The 17,583-nt window shown below is 42.6% G+C and overlaps 2 protein-coding genes across 4 annotated transcripts in view; both read left to right on the top strand.

Annotated features, from left to right (window-relative positions):
• Positions 1 to 92: 92 nt before the first annotated feature.
• On the top strand, positions 93 to 13,553 carry LOC310812078 (calpain-9). 2 transcript variants are annotated; one of them, XM_083680497.1, is made up of 21 exons: positions 93 to 216; positions 296 to 529; positions 2,483 to 2,552; positions 3,150 to 3,268; positions 3,398 to 3,531; positions 4,086 to 4,257; positions 4,679 to 4,750; positions 5,213 to 5,304; positions 5,493 to 5,567; positions 5,939 to 6,087; positions 6,231 to 6,397; positions 6,810 to 7,018; positions 7,234 to 7,276; positions 7,417 to 7,491; positions 7,818 to 7,875; positions 8,093 to 8,157; positions 8,398 to 8,466; positions 8,820 to 8,898; positions 11,411 to 11,527; positions 11,705 to 11,763; positions 12,334 to 13,553. In XM_083680497.1, exons 2-21 carry the CDS (start codon positions 320 to 322, stop codon positions 12,358 to 12,360), a joined length of 2,061 nt encoding a protein of 686 aa, XP_083536623.1. In that variant the 5' UTR covers positions 93 to 216; positions 296 to 319; the 3' UTR covers positions 12,361 to 13,553. The 2 variants fall into 2 exon arrangements, with proteins under 2 accessions (XP_083536623.1, XP_083536624.1); XM_083680498.1 differs by having other exon boundaries at positions 115 to 529.
• A 2,046-nt stretch (positions 13,554 to 15,599) lies between these two features.
• The window catches only part of actn4 (actinin, alpha 4), a 38,893-nt gene continuing 36,909 nt past the window's right edge, over positions 15,600 to 17,583 (top strand). For both annotated transcript variants that reach the window (XM_083680980.1, XM_083680979.1), the window contains exon 1: positions 15,600 to 15,929. In XM_083680980.1, coding sequence (XP_083537106.1) covers positions 15,804 to 15,929 — 126 coding nt within the window. In that variant the 5' untranslated portion in view covers positions 15,600 to 15,803. The remainder of the gene's footprint in view (positions 15,930 to 17,583) is intronic.

Genomic DNA, 17,583 nt, shown 5'->3' with positions numbered 1-17,583 from the left:
ATCAGTTAATTTCACCAGAAGGTGTGTTTGCTATATACAAAAAAAAACAAAAAACTGTATAGCAGATATATACCTCTGGGGCATACTGTATGAGCGAGTCCGCGATTTACTTCTCAGGTGTGCAAGTTCTTTCTTTTATTTAAGGGAGTGGCCATTCCAAATCGACTCATTCGGAGACCTAACTTTCACGGAGAAGTAGTCCAACTTTAACCACCAGTAAGTGTTGAGATATCCAAAATATTTATTGCACAATAATTCTAGAGTAAAGAAAATTAGCTTATCGGTTCATTTTCAGGAGCAGATCGAACTTAGCGGAAATATGAGTGATACCAAAGAGGCGATTCCGACCGAGGAGTTGGACTCGGTGGAGTCGACGGAATCGCTTGGATTTTCTCCTCAAGGTTGGCAACAATATTCCACAACCGACTATGCCAACAATTTCAAGTTTGTAGATGATGGCTTGTTCATGGACAGCAACTTTCCAGCGGGGGAAATACGTTCACCCAGAATGGAATGGAGACGGCCAAAGGTATAGCATTATGAAAATAACCTATAGCCATATGCCTGTAATATATATATAGGATATGGTGTCTATTATTCAAGTAGCCTAATCAATAATATTTAAGTTATAGTTGAAATCGTTTACGGAATCAGAGTCTATTAGCTAATTAAACCCACGGACATAACACGTAGTTGCCAATGTGTCAGATGTAAGTGAGATATTTTGCATTCGCATCATACAAGGGGTGGATGTCGCCCCTGTACAGTTATTTTCAATGCATGACAAATTAACAGTAGTGTGGAGTGGGTCAAGGCTTTTCCCATCACAGTGAGCCCACAGGACGCGCCCACATACGGCCATCTACCTCTGATGGACGGGTAACTGTTGGCCTTGACAGACAACCTGTCGAAGATAATTCCTATCCATTAAGGAAGTCCCGGTACTGAAAATACTACCAAACTATCCGAGTTAACTAATTGTTGTCTGAGGTTTTCCTGGCCTAACTTTACGCATGAATGGGTCTCAGGGAGGGCAGCGCGCAAAACGTGTGGCAGTTTGTACCGTAAACATGCGTGCCTTTTTATAAAATTTTATAAAATGTATTAAATGGGATACTCGTTATAAACCATCATTGCCTTTTTGTTGATGGTCCTTTTTAAGCTTACCAGTAGCCTAAAGAAACTGTGAAACTCGAGTCGTTAAATGTATACAAACACTCTCACCATGAAAACACTACAAGCAACTTCTCTAGCTTCTAGGTACTCGATATGTTTGAGAGGCGGGTGACTCTACTGAGAGCCGGCCGTCCTCATCAGATCACAAGGTAGCTTGCTGAGGTAGCAGATCTACAGTAAGCATGCAAAAGCTCTTGAAAAAAGCTTTATTTTAGCAGAGAAAAAAACAAAAAAACAATACAAATAAAAAGCTTTATTTTAGCAGAGAGTCCCATTGAGACCCAGATTTCTTTTACAAGTAAGCCCTGCATACACACAGCTTACCAAAATACATATTAAATATACAAAATTCCAACATAATAAAACACAATCAAGAAAAACAAACTCATTTTTCAACAAAGAGGTCCTCAATCAAAACTTTAAACTGCTCTAGTGGCACCATAGCAACCAACTGAAACGTTCTCTGTTATTGTTCCAGCAGTGAGGCGCAGAAAAGACTGAGGTCAAGTTTCATAGTAACACATACAATTAGACACACAGAATTTAAGAACACACAGGATAGGCCTGTGTCTGTAGTATTATGTCCGAATCCTTGTCCTGGACTTAGAACATCCTGTTTGACTGGTCTTTCTCACAGTGACACAGAACACTCCTGCTGAACCTTCACCTGACATTATACATGCTGTGTTTGTGTTACCCTCTGATGAAGAAGGTAGTCTTGGGTCAACAAACACTCTTCCATAACATCTACATCTACATTAATTCTATGTCACAGCCCACAATAATGCACTGGCTGTACTAGCGTAAGCAACCTATCCACATTAAGCCAAAAGTAGTATGTCCTGACTTCACTGATATTTTTCAGAGCTGAGGAGATCGAATGTGAAAGTGGGGAGTTAGTAGTAGTCTGGCTTTAAAGGGATAGTTCACTATTCTACACTTTATAGTCAGACGGTTCCTTACATTGAAAGTCTGGGCCGGGATAAGCTGAAATCCAAGGTTCAGTTGTTTAAATAGTAATAGTTAACTTTAGCCACCGCTAACAAAAAACAATGTGAGTGATAAAAGTAATAAAAAAAATAAAAAAAATCATGTAAAGTAACTTCCAACCAAGTCAGATAGTTCATTTGAGGTGAAACAGTGAACTGTCCCTTTAAGTACAACCAATAAGTTGGAGCAGTCTTTTTTAAAGTACAGCTTTTGGCGATCCCGCCTTTCTGACCTTTACCCAACAGTGGGGAACATGCTGCATAAACCCCAGACATTTTCAAACATGTCGTGTCTTGCTTTCTCTCTCCCATCCTAGGATATTTGCCCCTCAGCACAGTTCATTGTGGGTGGAGCGACACGCATGGACGTCTGTCAGGGAATTCTGAGTAAGTGGTTCCTAACGACACGGTGCGCCTCTCTATCTGGTCTTGTTCCCCAGAAACTAGTGGCTGTGTTCCAAAATGCGCTCTTGCATGTCCGTACTTGCAGACGCTCTAGGTAGAGTGCAAGAACGCATTTTGGAACACAGCCGTGATCTGTGATCTTATTGGTGGACTGTGTGTCTGACCCGGTGCATTATATCAGGTCATCAGTGATCGAGAAGGACTGAACTTGCTCTCTATTGGCCGACATGATGAACTGAAGGGAATTTACTATTTACTGTCACCCCCAATCCCAAATCAACGCCTACCCCCTTCCCCCTGCCTCCTACCCCCTGCCTCCTACCTCCTACCCCCTACCCCCACTGGTCTAGATCTGAGAGGATCAGATTTAAGCTTTAAGCAATACACTGATAGTTCCACCATGTCTTCTGATAGGCTAGACATAATATAGGCCCTATTACTCCGACCCAATCACAAGGGCCTGCTGGGACCATGCATACTGAAAAATCTATGCACTCACTGCAATGTAAGTCGCTTTGGATAGAAGCGTCAGCTAAATGGCATATATTATATTATTAAGGGCCCCTCTCTCTGTATTAGATGACTGCTGGTTCCTCTCCGCCCTGGCCTCCCTCTCCCTGCATCGCCCCCTGCTGGAGCGGGTGGTCCCCATGGGACAGAGTTTCCGTGAGGGTTACGACGGCAGCTTCTCCTTCCGGGTCAGCCTCAGCAGACCATTGAACAAACTTTATCACACAGTAATCTGTGTGTTATAATGATTTGTTTGTTTGATGCCCCCCCCACTCTTGGATAAAACTAAAGGTGTGTGTGTGTGTGTGTGTGTGTAGTTCTGGCAGTACGGGAAGTGGGAGGAGGTGGAAGTTGATGACCGGCTGCCGACAGAAAAGGGCAAGCTGATCTACATGAGCTCCTCAGACAAGGACGAGTTCTGGAGCGCTCTGCTGGAGAAGGCCTACGCCAAGTCAGTCTCTTTGTCTGTCTGTCTCTTTGTATATGCTATCTGTCTGTCGGTCTATCCATTTGCTGTCTTTCTCTCTTGTGTTTGTTTGCTCTTCGTGAAGAAACGTGTTAGTCCTCTTAGATAGGTACTTTGATCCCCAAGGGGAAATTAAGGTGTTACAGCACTTGACCGAACTTGAATGTCCTGGCTACACTAAAAAAATAATCAATTTGCATAGAGCTGACTTGCCTATTCCTGCCTATTCCTCTTGACGTAGAGGCATGTCTGTATATGATAGATACACAGTATTCATATTTCTGTCAGGACACTCAAGTTGGTTTAACCATTATTACTCGAAAGTGGTAATACATTTAAGCTTGGCGTAACTGGATGGCTCCGCTCCGTAGAGCTCCCTGTCTGGAGTTAAACGACAACAACATACAAGTATACAATATGGCAGGGAGCCCATGACATATCAAAGCCTGGAAGACATATCTGTCACCTAGAAGACAAATCTCCATTTTATGAAAGCGAAGCAAATAAAGTTTTGTTCCACTCTGACCTGTTGCACACAGGTTGAAGGGGGGCTACCAGGCTCTGAACATGGGGTTCCCCCACGAGGCCATGGTGGATATGACCGGGGGGATAACGGAGGTCCTGAGCGTGGAGTCTCTGCCCAGGGACGTGGTGGCCTTCCTCAAGCCCCTCCTGGCTAAAGGAGCCCTCATCAACTGTGCCAACTGCCAGGTGGGTAGGCATTGTGGGACATCAACTCATTCAGTGCCCAGGGGGGAATAAAGTCGCCCAAATTGTCATGAGGTAAGCCCTCGTGGGAGAGGAACAGAGAGGATGTTCCCACCATGATTTTGCCTTCATCTGAGCAGTTCATTAATCTGTGCAGTTCATCCAGACAGTAGAAAACAAATCCATTCAGTCAGTGGTTATGTAGCAATGTTATCTCAGGCAGTGCCATTGGGGAGTAAAGTCGCCCAAAGTCAACATGCTAGAGTGCCAAGGATGACTTTAGTCAGCAAAAAGTATGCAGCCGATCAAAGTGTTGTTGCTTGGTAAACAGCATATAAAATGTGGTGAGTGTTGTGGAATTCTATGGAAGTTATTGAGAGATAATATAGATTGATCGGGGTGTGTGGGTTACTCTTTCCCTCAGGGACCCCTTGAGGAGAACAATGGGTTTGGAATCCTGTATAGGCATGCCTACTCTGTGACAGGAGTCAACAAGGTAAGACTACTGCCCCTACTGGAATTATCGAGCTATTACAGTCATTCCATTCTGGCTTGATATGATACGATACATGATATGATATGCCATTTAGCAGACACTTTTATCCAAGACTCACTGTGCTGCTAGTTGCTTTGGATAAAAGTGTCTGCTAACATACATATTTGTATATTTACAGTCCCAGCAGGACTTAAACCCAGAACTAGAGTGTAGCTAGCGCTATGCTCTACCATTAAGACTATTAGTCTCAAAATGAATTGCTCTTTTTAAAATGTTTATAAATGGTTTACAACTTGTTTATAAAGTGTGTCACCTTACCTGTCAATAAACAGTTATAACTTACAGTTTTAATTGTTGGATTATCCGCTCAGTGCTTGCCAAATAGTGAGTTATACAGGGCTAAAACAGTTGCACAGTTATACTCTCTCTCTCTCTCTCTCTCTCTCTCTCTCTCTCCCTCAGGTAAAGACCAACTATGAGACACTGGATCTGGTGCGTGTTCGCAACCCTTGGGGCATGAGAGAGTGGGAAGGACCCTGGAGTGACATGAATGGGTTTGCAAGCCTTTGACTCATTACTGTATTGTGTGGGAGAGATGCAATAAGTGTGTAACTGTGTGTGTGTGTGTGCGTGCATGTGTGTTGTAAGTCTTAAGTGTATAAGTGTGCGTATGTGTTGTAAGTCTTAAGTATATAACTGTGTGTGTGTGTGTGTAGGTTCCTCACAATGTATGTATCCACAGGCCTGAGTGGAGTAAAGTCAGTGAGAAGGAACAGTTGCGTCTGGAGAGAGTGCAGAAAGAGGACGGGGAATTCTGGTCAGTCAACTTGTTTATCTCTTTCTCCCTCTCTCTCTCACTCTCTCTCGCCTCTCTCTCGGTCTCTCTCTCTCTCTAAGACTTACAGTCCAGTTTGTCTTCTCCTTCCTTATCTGCCTCCTTTCTTATCTTATCTGGGGTTGGAGAGGACTTGTCTCACCAAGTACTGAGACACAGCTGGCAGCACAGGACAGCAGGATACTCTCTCCATCTCCCTCTCGCTCTCTCTCCCTCTCTCTCCCTCCCCCCCTCTCTCTCTCTAAGACTTATAGTCCAATTTGTCTTCTCTTTCCTTATCTGCCCCCCACACCCCTCCACTCTCTTGTCTTTCCTTATCTGCCCCCCTCCCCCTGTTTCTCTCTCTCTGTCAGGATGGCTGTGTCAGACTTCCGTCAGAACTTTGACCTGATGGAGGTGTGTCACCTGAGTATGCCCACCGACACTGAGCGGATGTGGGAGAGCACAATGCATCATGGGAATTGGGTATCAAATGTTTCTGCAGGGGGCTCTCCCAAAGGAGGTAGGAAACGGCACGATCCTTCTCTCTCTCTCTCTCTCTCACACACACACACACACACACACACACACACACACACACACTCACACACACACACTCGGGATGAGTTTGACTCATGTGGCAATCGATTTGTTGATGGTTGCTAGGGGCGGTTAATCGGTTCTGGCAGAACCCTCAGTTCCACCTGACCCTCCTGGAGGAGGACGATGACCCCAGCGACCCTGAGCTCACCTGCTCCTTCCTGGTGGCTCTCATGCAGAAGCACCAGAGACGCAGAGGAGTGCCCCTGGCCATCCATCTGGATATATACAAGGTACACACGCATGCTTGGAGGCACGCATGTACACACGCACGCACACACACACACACACACACACACACACACACACACACATACACATACATACTCCTTAAGTAAAATTGTTATTAGAGAGCCTTTGAGACTAGAATCTTGCATGAGAATTAAATTACACAGCAACACAAATACTGTACAGTATATGGTAAATACATTATTTAAATCAAACTCGATCAACCACATTCTTGATTTGGACCGAAACCCAACCTATGTGTTTACATTCAGCCAAAGATTTACCAGCAAACGTTTTTTAATGCGGGTTACCCATGCGGAACTGCGGTTACCCAACTTGATGCAGGACTCTAACGCAGACCTTGGTACAGTATTTTGTGTGTGTGTGTACACATCCGAATGACTTCTCTCTGTCTAGGCAAGCTCAAACATCAGCTACCTGAGCTATCAGGACCTGAATGTGCTCCGCCCCCTCCTCAGCACAGAGGGCTACTCCCCCCGAAGAGAGGTGGTGATTTACGGCCGCCTAGCGCCCGGACATTATATCATTATCCCCTCCACAGCGATGACCAATCAGCAGGGGGAGTTCATCCTACGCGTGTGGACAGAGAAGGGCAACGCTGCCATGTGAGTAGATCGCCCAAATCCCAAACTGACCCCTGACCCCTATACTAAGACCCCCTGAGTCTTAGTATAGATCTGATTGGAGTTGATAGGTGTAAGCAAGAATTCCACCTTGACATCTCATAGGCTAACCAAAATACGTGCTAGGCCAGAAGAACTATTAACATGAGCTTTTTCTTCATGTTCAATGTCAAAGTTCCTGATTCTACTGTTTTCAGGCCAGCTGAGAAGCCAAGCACTGAAGAAAATCCCACCATAGAGGTACAAGATGTGCTATTTACAGTATAAAGTAGATATACTGACTCAGATACTGCATATCAGGTGGTTTTGTGGTATTATTGTATGGGTTATTGATGCTTTGTGTGCAAGCGAGTGTGACTGTGGGTCTCTCTTCTCTGCAGCCCTCCTCCCCACACCTGTCTGCTCTGCCCAATCTCGAAACCACACAACAGCTCTTTCAGAAGCACTGCAACCAGGTGGGTTACCACGTTTACCTGCAACCAGGTGGGTGACCACGTTTACCTGCAACCAGGTGGGTGACCATGTTTACCTGCAACCAGGTGGCAGGCTGTTCTACTCTGTTGTTTTGTTCTACTCTGTTTAACTCACCAAAGAATTCCGGAATACTCACCACCTAGAGTGCCAAGTGTTTTATGTGGTGTTTACCTAGCAACAACACTTTGATTGGCTAAAAAATTAAGCATCATAATGGCCAAATAGGGGGGGGGGGCAAAAATTAACACATTCCAACGATTGATTTGATTGCATGGCTACTAAAACATTGTTTGTTGTTTGTTTGAAGGGGATATGTCGACCCTTGGAGCTTCACAACCTGTTGACGGAGGTTATAAAAGGAGGAGGTCAGTGGTAGCTCCTTTATCAACCTGCACTAGTTAACAGTAGCGGACTGGCCATCTGGAGTACCGGGAGAATTCCCGGTGGGCCGGTCGATCTGCAGGCCCATTGATCCATTCCCCCCCTACTCTGTAGATTTTAGATATTAATCCCTATGATGTATCTTCTCTGGCTTGTTTTCTTCATGACGCCCTCTTACCTGTTTCCTGGTCTGGACTGCAGTGCTGGCAGGGAGTGAGAAGTACCTGCGTCTCGAACACTGCAAGAGCTTGGTGGTTCTCATGGATGTATCCTTCCACTTTGGGGAAAAAGGAAAATCATGTCTGTCATGACTTGAATTGATCTTTTTTCATGATGTTGTTTTAAAACTTGATTTTTTTTGTGAATGTGTCAACTATGAAAACAACAAATCTACTGGATTACAGGGTACAATTCTGCTTTAACCTCTCAGTAAATTTTTGAGGGACCTCTTCATGGGTATTATGAAGTAGCTTCTGGGGCATTTCCTTGACCGTAGTTACCTCCAGAGTCAGGGGCTAGCTCAGATGGACTGGCAGCAGTTTCAGGCTCTGTGGGCAAAGATCAGGAAGTGGACGGTAAGGCCAACTTCAAACTTCAAAACGTCTGCCATACACTGTGCACCTAGAAAAACAAGTCCAATCCATTATTCTTCTTCCGGTGAAATGTTTGCTATCATTTTGTCCCATAGCCTAATACGATGAGAACATTGGCTGAAGCATGCCATGTATCCCTGAAGCCTTAAGATGAGGAAAATTTAAGTATGATAGCCATCAAAGACTTGATATTCAATCATGTTTTGACATAACTAATTCGATAATGATGTGACTCATCAAACGCATGTGAAATGATTATTACTACGTTCGTTGACAGAATTGAGTGGTTATTCCATGGTGCTAGTCTTGGAACAATCTGTCTGTTCACTTCACAGGAGATATTTCTGAAGTTTGACAGGAATAAAACACAGACGTTGGAGGGCCGTGAAGTCAAACCTGCCTTGAAAGCTGCAGGTAGGACCATTGATACTGTGTACAGATACTGCTAACTACTGACTGCCCAATGGATTCCTACTCCGTTACCACATGTTTGTACACATACCAAGTGTCGGGTAGGACACTCCATTTCAAAAACAGCGTTCGTAAATGAAATATTTCTTAAAAGGGATCTCATTCCCTGATCGCTACCAATTAAACATAGTCATTACAGCCATTAGAACTGCCTCTTCGAATTGTGCGAGCATGCAGAAACACAACAGCTAATGTCAGACACTCCAAGTCCATTTCGGGGGAGTATATTATTATTAGGGAGGATGTTGTTTGGAACATCAAAGTGAACTTTGCCGCAGTGGCCAGAGGTGGCTGATTTCCAACAGACAGCTCCTTTAACATGGATTTCAATGGGGATATATGCTTTTGGGCAACTTCCTTTGCAGTGCCCTGCAGTTCTCCACATGGCCACATGGTGTAGACAGCTTCAACATCTCTCAGCAGGATTGCTCCCCTGGGCAGGACACAACTTTTCAATAACAAGCTACCATTGGTGCCTATAGGGGGCGCCAACACACCACTCTTTATGTTCAATCCCCATTGGTCCATGCAAGGGGTGATATTGAGAGGGAATTGATTAAGAACCGATTCATTGATTCCACAGGCTGTCAAAGGCATTTTTCACACCTGTCGCTTGAATCTGGCCTGCATGGCCATAGTGGCTGCACTCTAGCCAGGGTGCATTTTTCAAATCAAAAATTGTATTGCTCACGTACGTCACATACAGCCGTATGTGATATAGTGAAATGCTCTAGCTCCTCCTACAACAGCAATCAAACAAATCAACAATACAATATAATAATAATAATAATAATAATAATAATAATAATAATAATAATAATAATAATAATAAAACAATTACAGGGGTGTAATGTATGTAGCAGCAATAATAATTGACAATAGTTGACAGTAGTAGTGTCAGTAGCAGCAGTAATTGACAGTAATAATAATAATAATAATAATAATAATTAAAATAATAATACAGTGACATGCGTGCAATGTATGTAGCTGCAGGCCTTAGCATGCAACAGTCACATTTTGATCAGAATGTTATCGGCTCTGTCTGTCCCGCTCCGGAGGCAGAGTCCTATCTCAGGTCAGCGTAGACGCCACCTTGCACAAACGCGACCTCTCAGAAGGCCTGCTCGTGTTACAGCATGCTAGTCTCTCCCGCCAGGTTCCAACGCCAGGGGTAGGTAGATGCTAGCAAGATATGGCAAACCCTTCAGTATTGGGCTCGGATGACTAGAGGATGCTCCTGTGACATAATTACATTTTGCTTATGAGCTGCCTATGAAATTGTGTGTTAACTGAATACTACATTTGCTTCTTCGCCGACAACTGCATTTAGTTTTTTGTATTTTGATGAGAGAGGTTTTTGTATACACTGAACATAGTTACCACATAGAACATAAAGTACATGATTGGTGCGAGCACAGTCTTATCACCAATCCTATAGGGTTATCCTTTAAGTTTAAAAGTTTATCCTATACAGTACCAGTCAAAAGTTTGGACACAAACTTGCCAAGAGTGTGCAAAGCTGTCATCAAAGCAAAAGGTGGCTACTTTGAAGAATCTAAAATATAAAACATATCCTGGTTTGTTTAACACGTTTTTGTTCACTACATAATTCCATATGTGTTCCTTCATAGTTTTGATGTCTTCAATATTAATCTACAATGTAGAAAATAATAAAAATAAAGAAAAACCATTGAATGGGAAGGTATGTCCAAACTTTTGACTGGTACTGTACGTTTGGGGAAACATTGGGATGCTTTCAGGCCACCAGAAGCACAGACGGTAGGTTAGGGTTAGTTTCCGCTAGAAACACAAGAGCAACGGCGGCCTGTGACATGTAGGGCATGTGTGGGTTAACGCATAAGTCGTCGGACCCCGTTTATGTCGGGTGGTGGGTCAGATATGAGGGAAAACAATGCATGGGCCTAAATAAATCCATAAATAAATAAATCCATAAATCCCTTGTGGAATGAATATCCTCGGCCACATCATAACATAAATATTGAGCATGCAGCTGCGACCTGAGACATTGCCAGATTCAGAACAGATTCTTCCACCTTGGACGATTGTTCAACCAATGAGCACATCAGTCCGACTGGAGATGTCGCTGTTTATTATTTAATCTGTATGTAGCCTTTATATTTGTATTTCAGCAAATCAGACTAGCCTATATGTTCCAATGCCTGATAGACATAAAGCAGTATGACCCGAGATGTTGCCTTTCATGGGCCTGACGAGTCTCTTGTGTGAGAAAAAACATTTGGCATTGATTTAATAAATGCATCAAAACAAATCCAAGGTAGGCATGTCTGAAAGGAAATCAGAGCACAATGTGGGTAAAGGAGGCGGACATGGGACGCATCGATTTGGTTTAAGAAGCATTAGTACGGTAACTGAAACAGCTGGGATATTGTGAAACAGCAGTTTATCTGTGCTCATCTGGTCTGGTCTGTTCCAGGTATGCGGGTGGACAGTTTCATCCTGCAGCTGATCGGCCTGCGATACACAGAGCCTGACATGACCATCAGTTACCCGGGCTTCCTGTACCTACTGATGAAACTGGACACTATGATCTGTAAGGAAGGGTCGGGAGGAGGGGATATGAGAAGGGGCAAAAACAAATGTCTTTACTGGATGTCTTTCCTGGATGTCTTTCCTGATTGTCTTTACTGGATGTCTTTACTGAATAGGCACCGTGAGTGTGTGCGTGTATGTACTTGTCTGTCTATTTAATGCATGTGTCTGTTCACAGATAAATTTAAAGCTTTTGACATGATGGGAATGGGGACCATATCTATCAACTACAGACAGGTGAGATCCCAGGGACACAGATAATACTTAATAAATATCATAAGTAAGGCCCAAAGAAATGTTCTTGACTTGTTAGTGGTATTGACTTGACTTGTAGTTCATCTCACCATGCACCAAGAGGCCCACGTAGCCCCTTCTAAGACACTATGGACACATGAGTTGAGCATCCAATGTCCATGTGAAGATGGTGACTATGTGTGTGTACAGTATATAAAGTAAACAAGGCTAAAAATCTGTTGCTCGCGGTAGAATTTCAAACTCCACAGTCTATTTAGAATGTTACAGATTGTATGTCACAGAAGGAACACTGTGGAACAGTGGAAGGGTATGTTGTTGCCCCTCAAGGATAAACTTTGAATTACATGTTACTGGTGTGACAGGTCAGATGGTTAAGACTTGCTCTGGGCCCTAATTATAAGACCTGGGTTTTTTCTCCCAGACCCTGTTATTTGCATAGAATTAGACAGAGCTAACTATCTGTGTGAACAAAGGCATATGAACGGCAGATTCAGAATGGTCAGCCATTTCATATAATACTGTGTTATTGTGATTTTCTTTCTTCTATTGTAGTGGCTCTACATGACAATGTACAACTGACTCCTGGATTTCAAGCCTATCATTGGATTTTTTTTTCTGTTTTTCTCTATTATCATGTAAAAGGTTTCATTAGGCAATTGGGATACATAGAAGGGTTTTTCTCTATTATTGTTATCATGTAAAATTTTTCATTAGGCATATTGTTTTCACATATTTGTGCCAAACATTGTATTTCAGACATACCATTAACTTGAATCAGCAATGTCATGGTCATGCTAACAACCAAGAACATGTTTTCTCTACATAACCTTGCCTCATTCTTTTTCCAGGCTGAATAAGTGTACAAAAAAGGTTGTGTAACACTGGGAATGTTTTGAGAAATTATGTTCTGTAAAGAGGCCCTGGCGTTCGGTATGTGTAAATATCCGTTTTGAAGCATCACACTCCTATGATGGTCTTGATATATGAATAGTCAAAAGCGCATACCAGACCTAGAGGGACTGGCAGAATTTCAAGCAATTTCCTGTTGCTCCATTATTACACTTTTGTTAAATGAATTCAGAAGCTAAAACTTGAGCTTGAAAAAGTACAGCTGCTGGTGGAAGACACACACACACACACACGTCATTACCAACTTTGAGTATCCACTTTCCAGAGTAATATATTTGTAATGGCTCTGTGTATCTTCTTTTCTTTTTAAGGATAGGGAAAATATCGTGTTGCAAGATCTTCTTTGAACTGCAAGCTCTTCGAAGCCTGGTCAGATTTTGAAGAAATAGAAGTCATCACATAGTTTATCAAGTGTAAAGTCTCGTCCTGTTTCTTAGTTTATGTCTGTCTTTGTTTCATGTTTATTTTTGTGTTCCTTACCTTGTCTCTCGTTTCAGACATTTCACCACCTGCCCTTGTGTGTTTCCCGCCTGTGTGATTGTCGACCCCACCCTGATTGGCTTCACCTGTTCCTCATCATCCTTCCCTGTGTATTTAGTCTGTATGTTCCCCTGTCTCTGTACCTGTTTGTCTTTGTACCTTCGTGTCATATGTCCCAGCATTTCCTAGTGATAAGTATTCCTTTTTTTTGTTTGATCTCCAAGTGTGTGTCTGCCTTTGCCTTTTTGCGTACCCCTTATCAGATTATCTGCCTGCCTTTTTGAACTCCCTACCTGTGTACCGTACCCTGCTTTGCCTACCCATTGACTGCCTACCTGTGTACCAAACCTTTTTGAAAGTAAAAACTATTCTGTTGAATTTCAGTTGTCTCTGAGTCGTGCATTTGAGTCCTCTGCCGAAGTATAACAGCCATTACTTCAAGTTTATTCATTTATTTGTCATTACATCATATACAAGTATACATTCTGCTGACCCAAACTAAACTGCTTATAACATTAGAAATATGATGATCAGATGCAAAAGCAGGATGCCATTTGATAGGTTACACCTTGAAGTTTGATATGGATATGCTCAGATCATAGTTCAGAGTAACGTACTACACATGACAAGGAGATAAAGTAATCAATAATCAAATGAAAGCAGAATTTGGGCCCAATTATGGGCCCATCCCGATTATTAACTGGAAAGCACGACACAGAAACAAAAACAGTGATGCCTATTATTATGGGATGTGTTAGAATGCATAAGGATCAGAAAGCGGTTCGGAAGGTGGCTCAATGTGACCGTCATGAAAACATCAAAGTGGCGAAAGTGCGATCATCTATATGGTATGCCGCGTCTTGCTGATGATAATCGACATGGACACAGTCAGAGCATGACCTACTTTATGTTGTGTCTGGGCCTGTCAGTTAGGCCGAGCCTATGAAATTGTAATGGTTATAAGCCGCTTTATTTTGCGACAAGCTGCACACCGACTTTTTAAAACAAAAGCATACCGCGAATTTGCACCCGGTTCAAGGTTGAATGCACCTGCTGTCAGCGAGGGAGGGCAACAGTGAGGGCAACAGTGAGGTTACATTCATGTTCTAAAAGGGGATGAAAAATCAGGGTAGACATAAAAATATAAATGGTCTCATTGGCATGATGTTGCATAACCTCATGAATAATATGTTATAATTCGTGGCTATTCAGTTCATGTGTATTTTGGAAGGGGAGAAGTCTGTAGGAGCGACAATACACGCAGATCAGTACCTAGTCAGATAGAATTGGTGATTTTTTCCCCAATAGAATTATATAAGATTCTCATAATCCTATAAAATTGTGTGTCCTCTCTATTGAAATCCAATTGGATCCTATAGGAGTTTAGAAATCCCATAAGATTGTTTTGTCACCTATACATAAATAATCCTGTTGGGGAGGGGCTTCCTATTGGAAATCAAAAGTAATCCTAATGGATCGTATAGGGTTTTGTTGCTCCAAGCAGAATCCTATGAGAACAGTTTTTCTTAAAGGTCCAGTATGTAGATGTTAGCTTTAAAATAGTTCTGGAGAAACTGTACTCTACTGTAAACTGTAAAAAACACTACTAACTTCTGCTAACTTTAGCCACCGCTAACAAAAAATCTATGGGTATGAATGGGATCAGTAGACAAGTTCAGCATTGCATGGCCAATGGGTTAGGGCCTTAGATACCTCTTAAAACCACAATTAATAGAATTAACACTATTTGACAAGTGAACACATACTGACACGACACCGGTTCCCCACTATAGAGTCACCATCTAAGTGACAAGGGTGGTAGCAGGGGTGGGATAGTTCATTGGTTGGAGGGGGGGGGGGTCAGATTTTGGAACCAATCCTATTGGACTCCTATAGGATACTGTAGGATTCCAATAAAACAAATCTAATAGAAAATGTTGTTAGATTTTGCAACCTCTGCTATAGGATGCTATCATAGGTTAAAAAATAGATTTTGGATCTCGAAGATCAAATCTAACAGGTTCCAAAATCTAACATGATTTTCTATTAGATTTTTAATCTAATATGAATCCTATAGAATATATATTAAATTAGAATCCTATAGGATTTTTTGGACTAGGGTACTCCCAGACCACATGATTAAATCTGACAGCATTATGACTACAGGAACATCCCACTTGGTTGCTGCAATTGTATTATTTCAAAGGGCCAAATGTTGGCTACATTTTGATGAGATGTATTATCCGAGACATAAATAAATAAACTGCATGAAAAGCCTTGCATCTGACACTATGGGACTTTGTCACCAGGAACTGTAACAATGTAACTGAAACTTATGTCTCCTTCAGCCAATCGGGGGCAGTGTTTCTACAAGCTATGAATAGTCGTGAATATTCATGAACTATTTGGGCCTTTCCTACTCCAGATTGTAGGAGCGTCGCGTCGCTTTCGACCACACCATTCCCTCCTCGGGTGGAGAAGCATTCTTTAACAGGGATATTGTCAGTGTACGGACCGGATATTCCTGACCGAACGCTGAAAGAAGAGAGGAGAGTTGCCGCAACTGGGTCATATTCCCTTTTGTTTCTCGTTCGATAGTTCGCAAGTAGTCTACACTCTCCTGCGTCGCTGATATGGTCGATTATCACGCTACAAATAATCAAAATTCTTCTGGAGGACCACCGATGTACATGGAACCAGAAAATGACTGGGACCGGGACCTGCTGCTGGACCCGGCCTGGGAGAAACAGCAGAGAAAGGTAGGAAGAGTGGAAATGGCAGGGGTTGGGAACAGGGAGAGGTCGGGGACTGAATTTGGGCCCTGGTTACTCCGCCGATGCATGAAAGCTACGATATTTATGCCATCAGCGTAGTTGCCCGGTGTCGTTACGATTTAGATATTTCTAAAATATCGTACATAAAAACAAGTCTTAACACATTTCTCATTCGGTAGGCTATTGTGGCAACGGTTTTTTTTTCTCTGTGTGTATGATGGTAGTAAAATGGGAGGTTTAGTTGTAGGGTACTGTTCGTTACAGGTTAATGTTCATTATTTGGGCGCTATTTCTGCAATTGTTCTTTCTCGCATTTCTAGACGCGATATTTCTGGCATGTTTTCGATTACATCGTGTGAGACTTCAAAAATAGAATAAAGTTGTCCTGGACGCGCTATCAGATGTTCTGGGTCGAGGCAGATAAGACTGCTGGTGGAGGTTTCTCCTCTAAGCAGTAGGAATCTACTTTCGCTGTCGCAGCAGGCCACTTCTGAAATATATCTCACTATTTTATTTTTTGATTATTATATATTTCTTTTTAACTCGCCTTAATCGCTCATATCGTCCACGATCAAGCCCCGGAATTGTGAAATGTGGAGTGAACATTTGAGCATAATTTGGGGCAACGTTGCTTAACAGTCTGGAATGATTTGGGTGTGTATCTGACGGAATGATTTGCATTCTTGTTAGTGGAGTGACAACATACCGAGCATTATATTCCTCCCTATTATGAAGCGTTGGGAACGTCAGCATTTATCATTGAAATGATTGATAGGCCTACATGCATGGTTGGGCTATGTGTGTGCTGCCCTTTCAGTTATCATTTGGTCATGTTTCCTTTGGAAAAGGGAGGCCAAAGTTTACTCTCACCATACAAGAAAAGAGATGCAATCAATGATTAACATATATGGCTCAAACAAACTTCGGCCGTGAACCGAAATCCACTCGGGGCTAAAGTTGAATTCGTTCAACATGGAGTTTGATGGGCCTGGGCATTTGTAGGCGTGATGTAGTCAAAGACGGGATTTACTTGAGAAAAGTCGGGCGGGGGAACCAAGGGCAAATTCCTGTGGCGTAATCACCCCTGCTGTGCCAGTTATTGCATAAACGTTAACGAATGCCTCCCACCAAAGTATCAAAAGAGTTAATTAATATGTGCATGTTGTTAGGCTACTGTATGTGGAAATCATAGAAAGGACAAGTGGATTTGAGGCATTATAAAGGTCCTCCTTATTTCAAGGAAACTGTCAACTGTCCATAATAATGTGGTTTGGGAACGTTTTTTCTTCTACATCTAGGTTTAGGCCTGCTCAGTTCTGTCCAGTTTAAGCCAGTCCAGTTCAGTACCCTAGATACAATTTAATGCACTCCACAGTGCTCAATCTCACATGACAAACATGTAATTAAGCTCAACTTAATGCCAGACAATCAAGTGCACGCTGAGACGTGTTGAAGTATGCTGTATTACCACTCCTCTGTGTGTTTTATTGCAACCCCAACAGAGTGATAGAATCAGTGTACATCCTCATACCTACCTCTTGTACTGTACTTAGGAGGTGAATTCAACGTTATAAATCGGTGGGAGATTATCATCTCTCCCCATTTCCCTATGTTGACTGCAGTATCAAAGTAACCGCTG

The sequence above is a fragment of the Argentina silus genome, assembly GCF_951799395.1.
Source record: "Argentina silus genome assembly, chromosome: 11".
NCBI lineage: Eukaryota > Metazoa > Chordata > Actinopteri > Argentiniformes > Argentinidae > Argentina > Argentina silus.
Note: the sequence above shows the minus strand (reverse complement) of the source record. Positions and strands in the feature narration are given on the sequence as shown.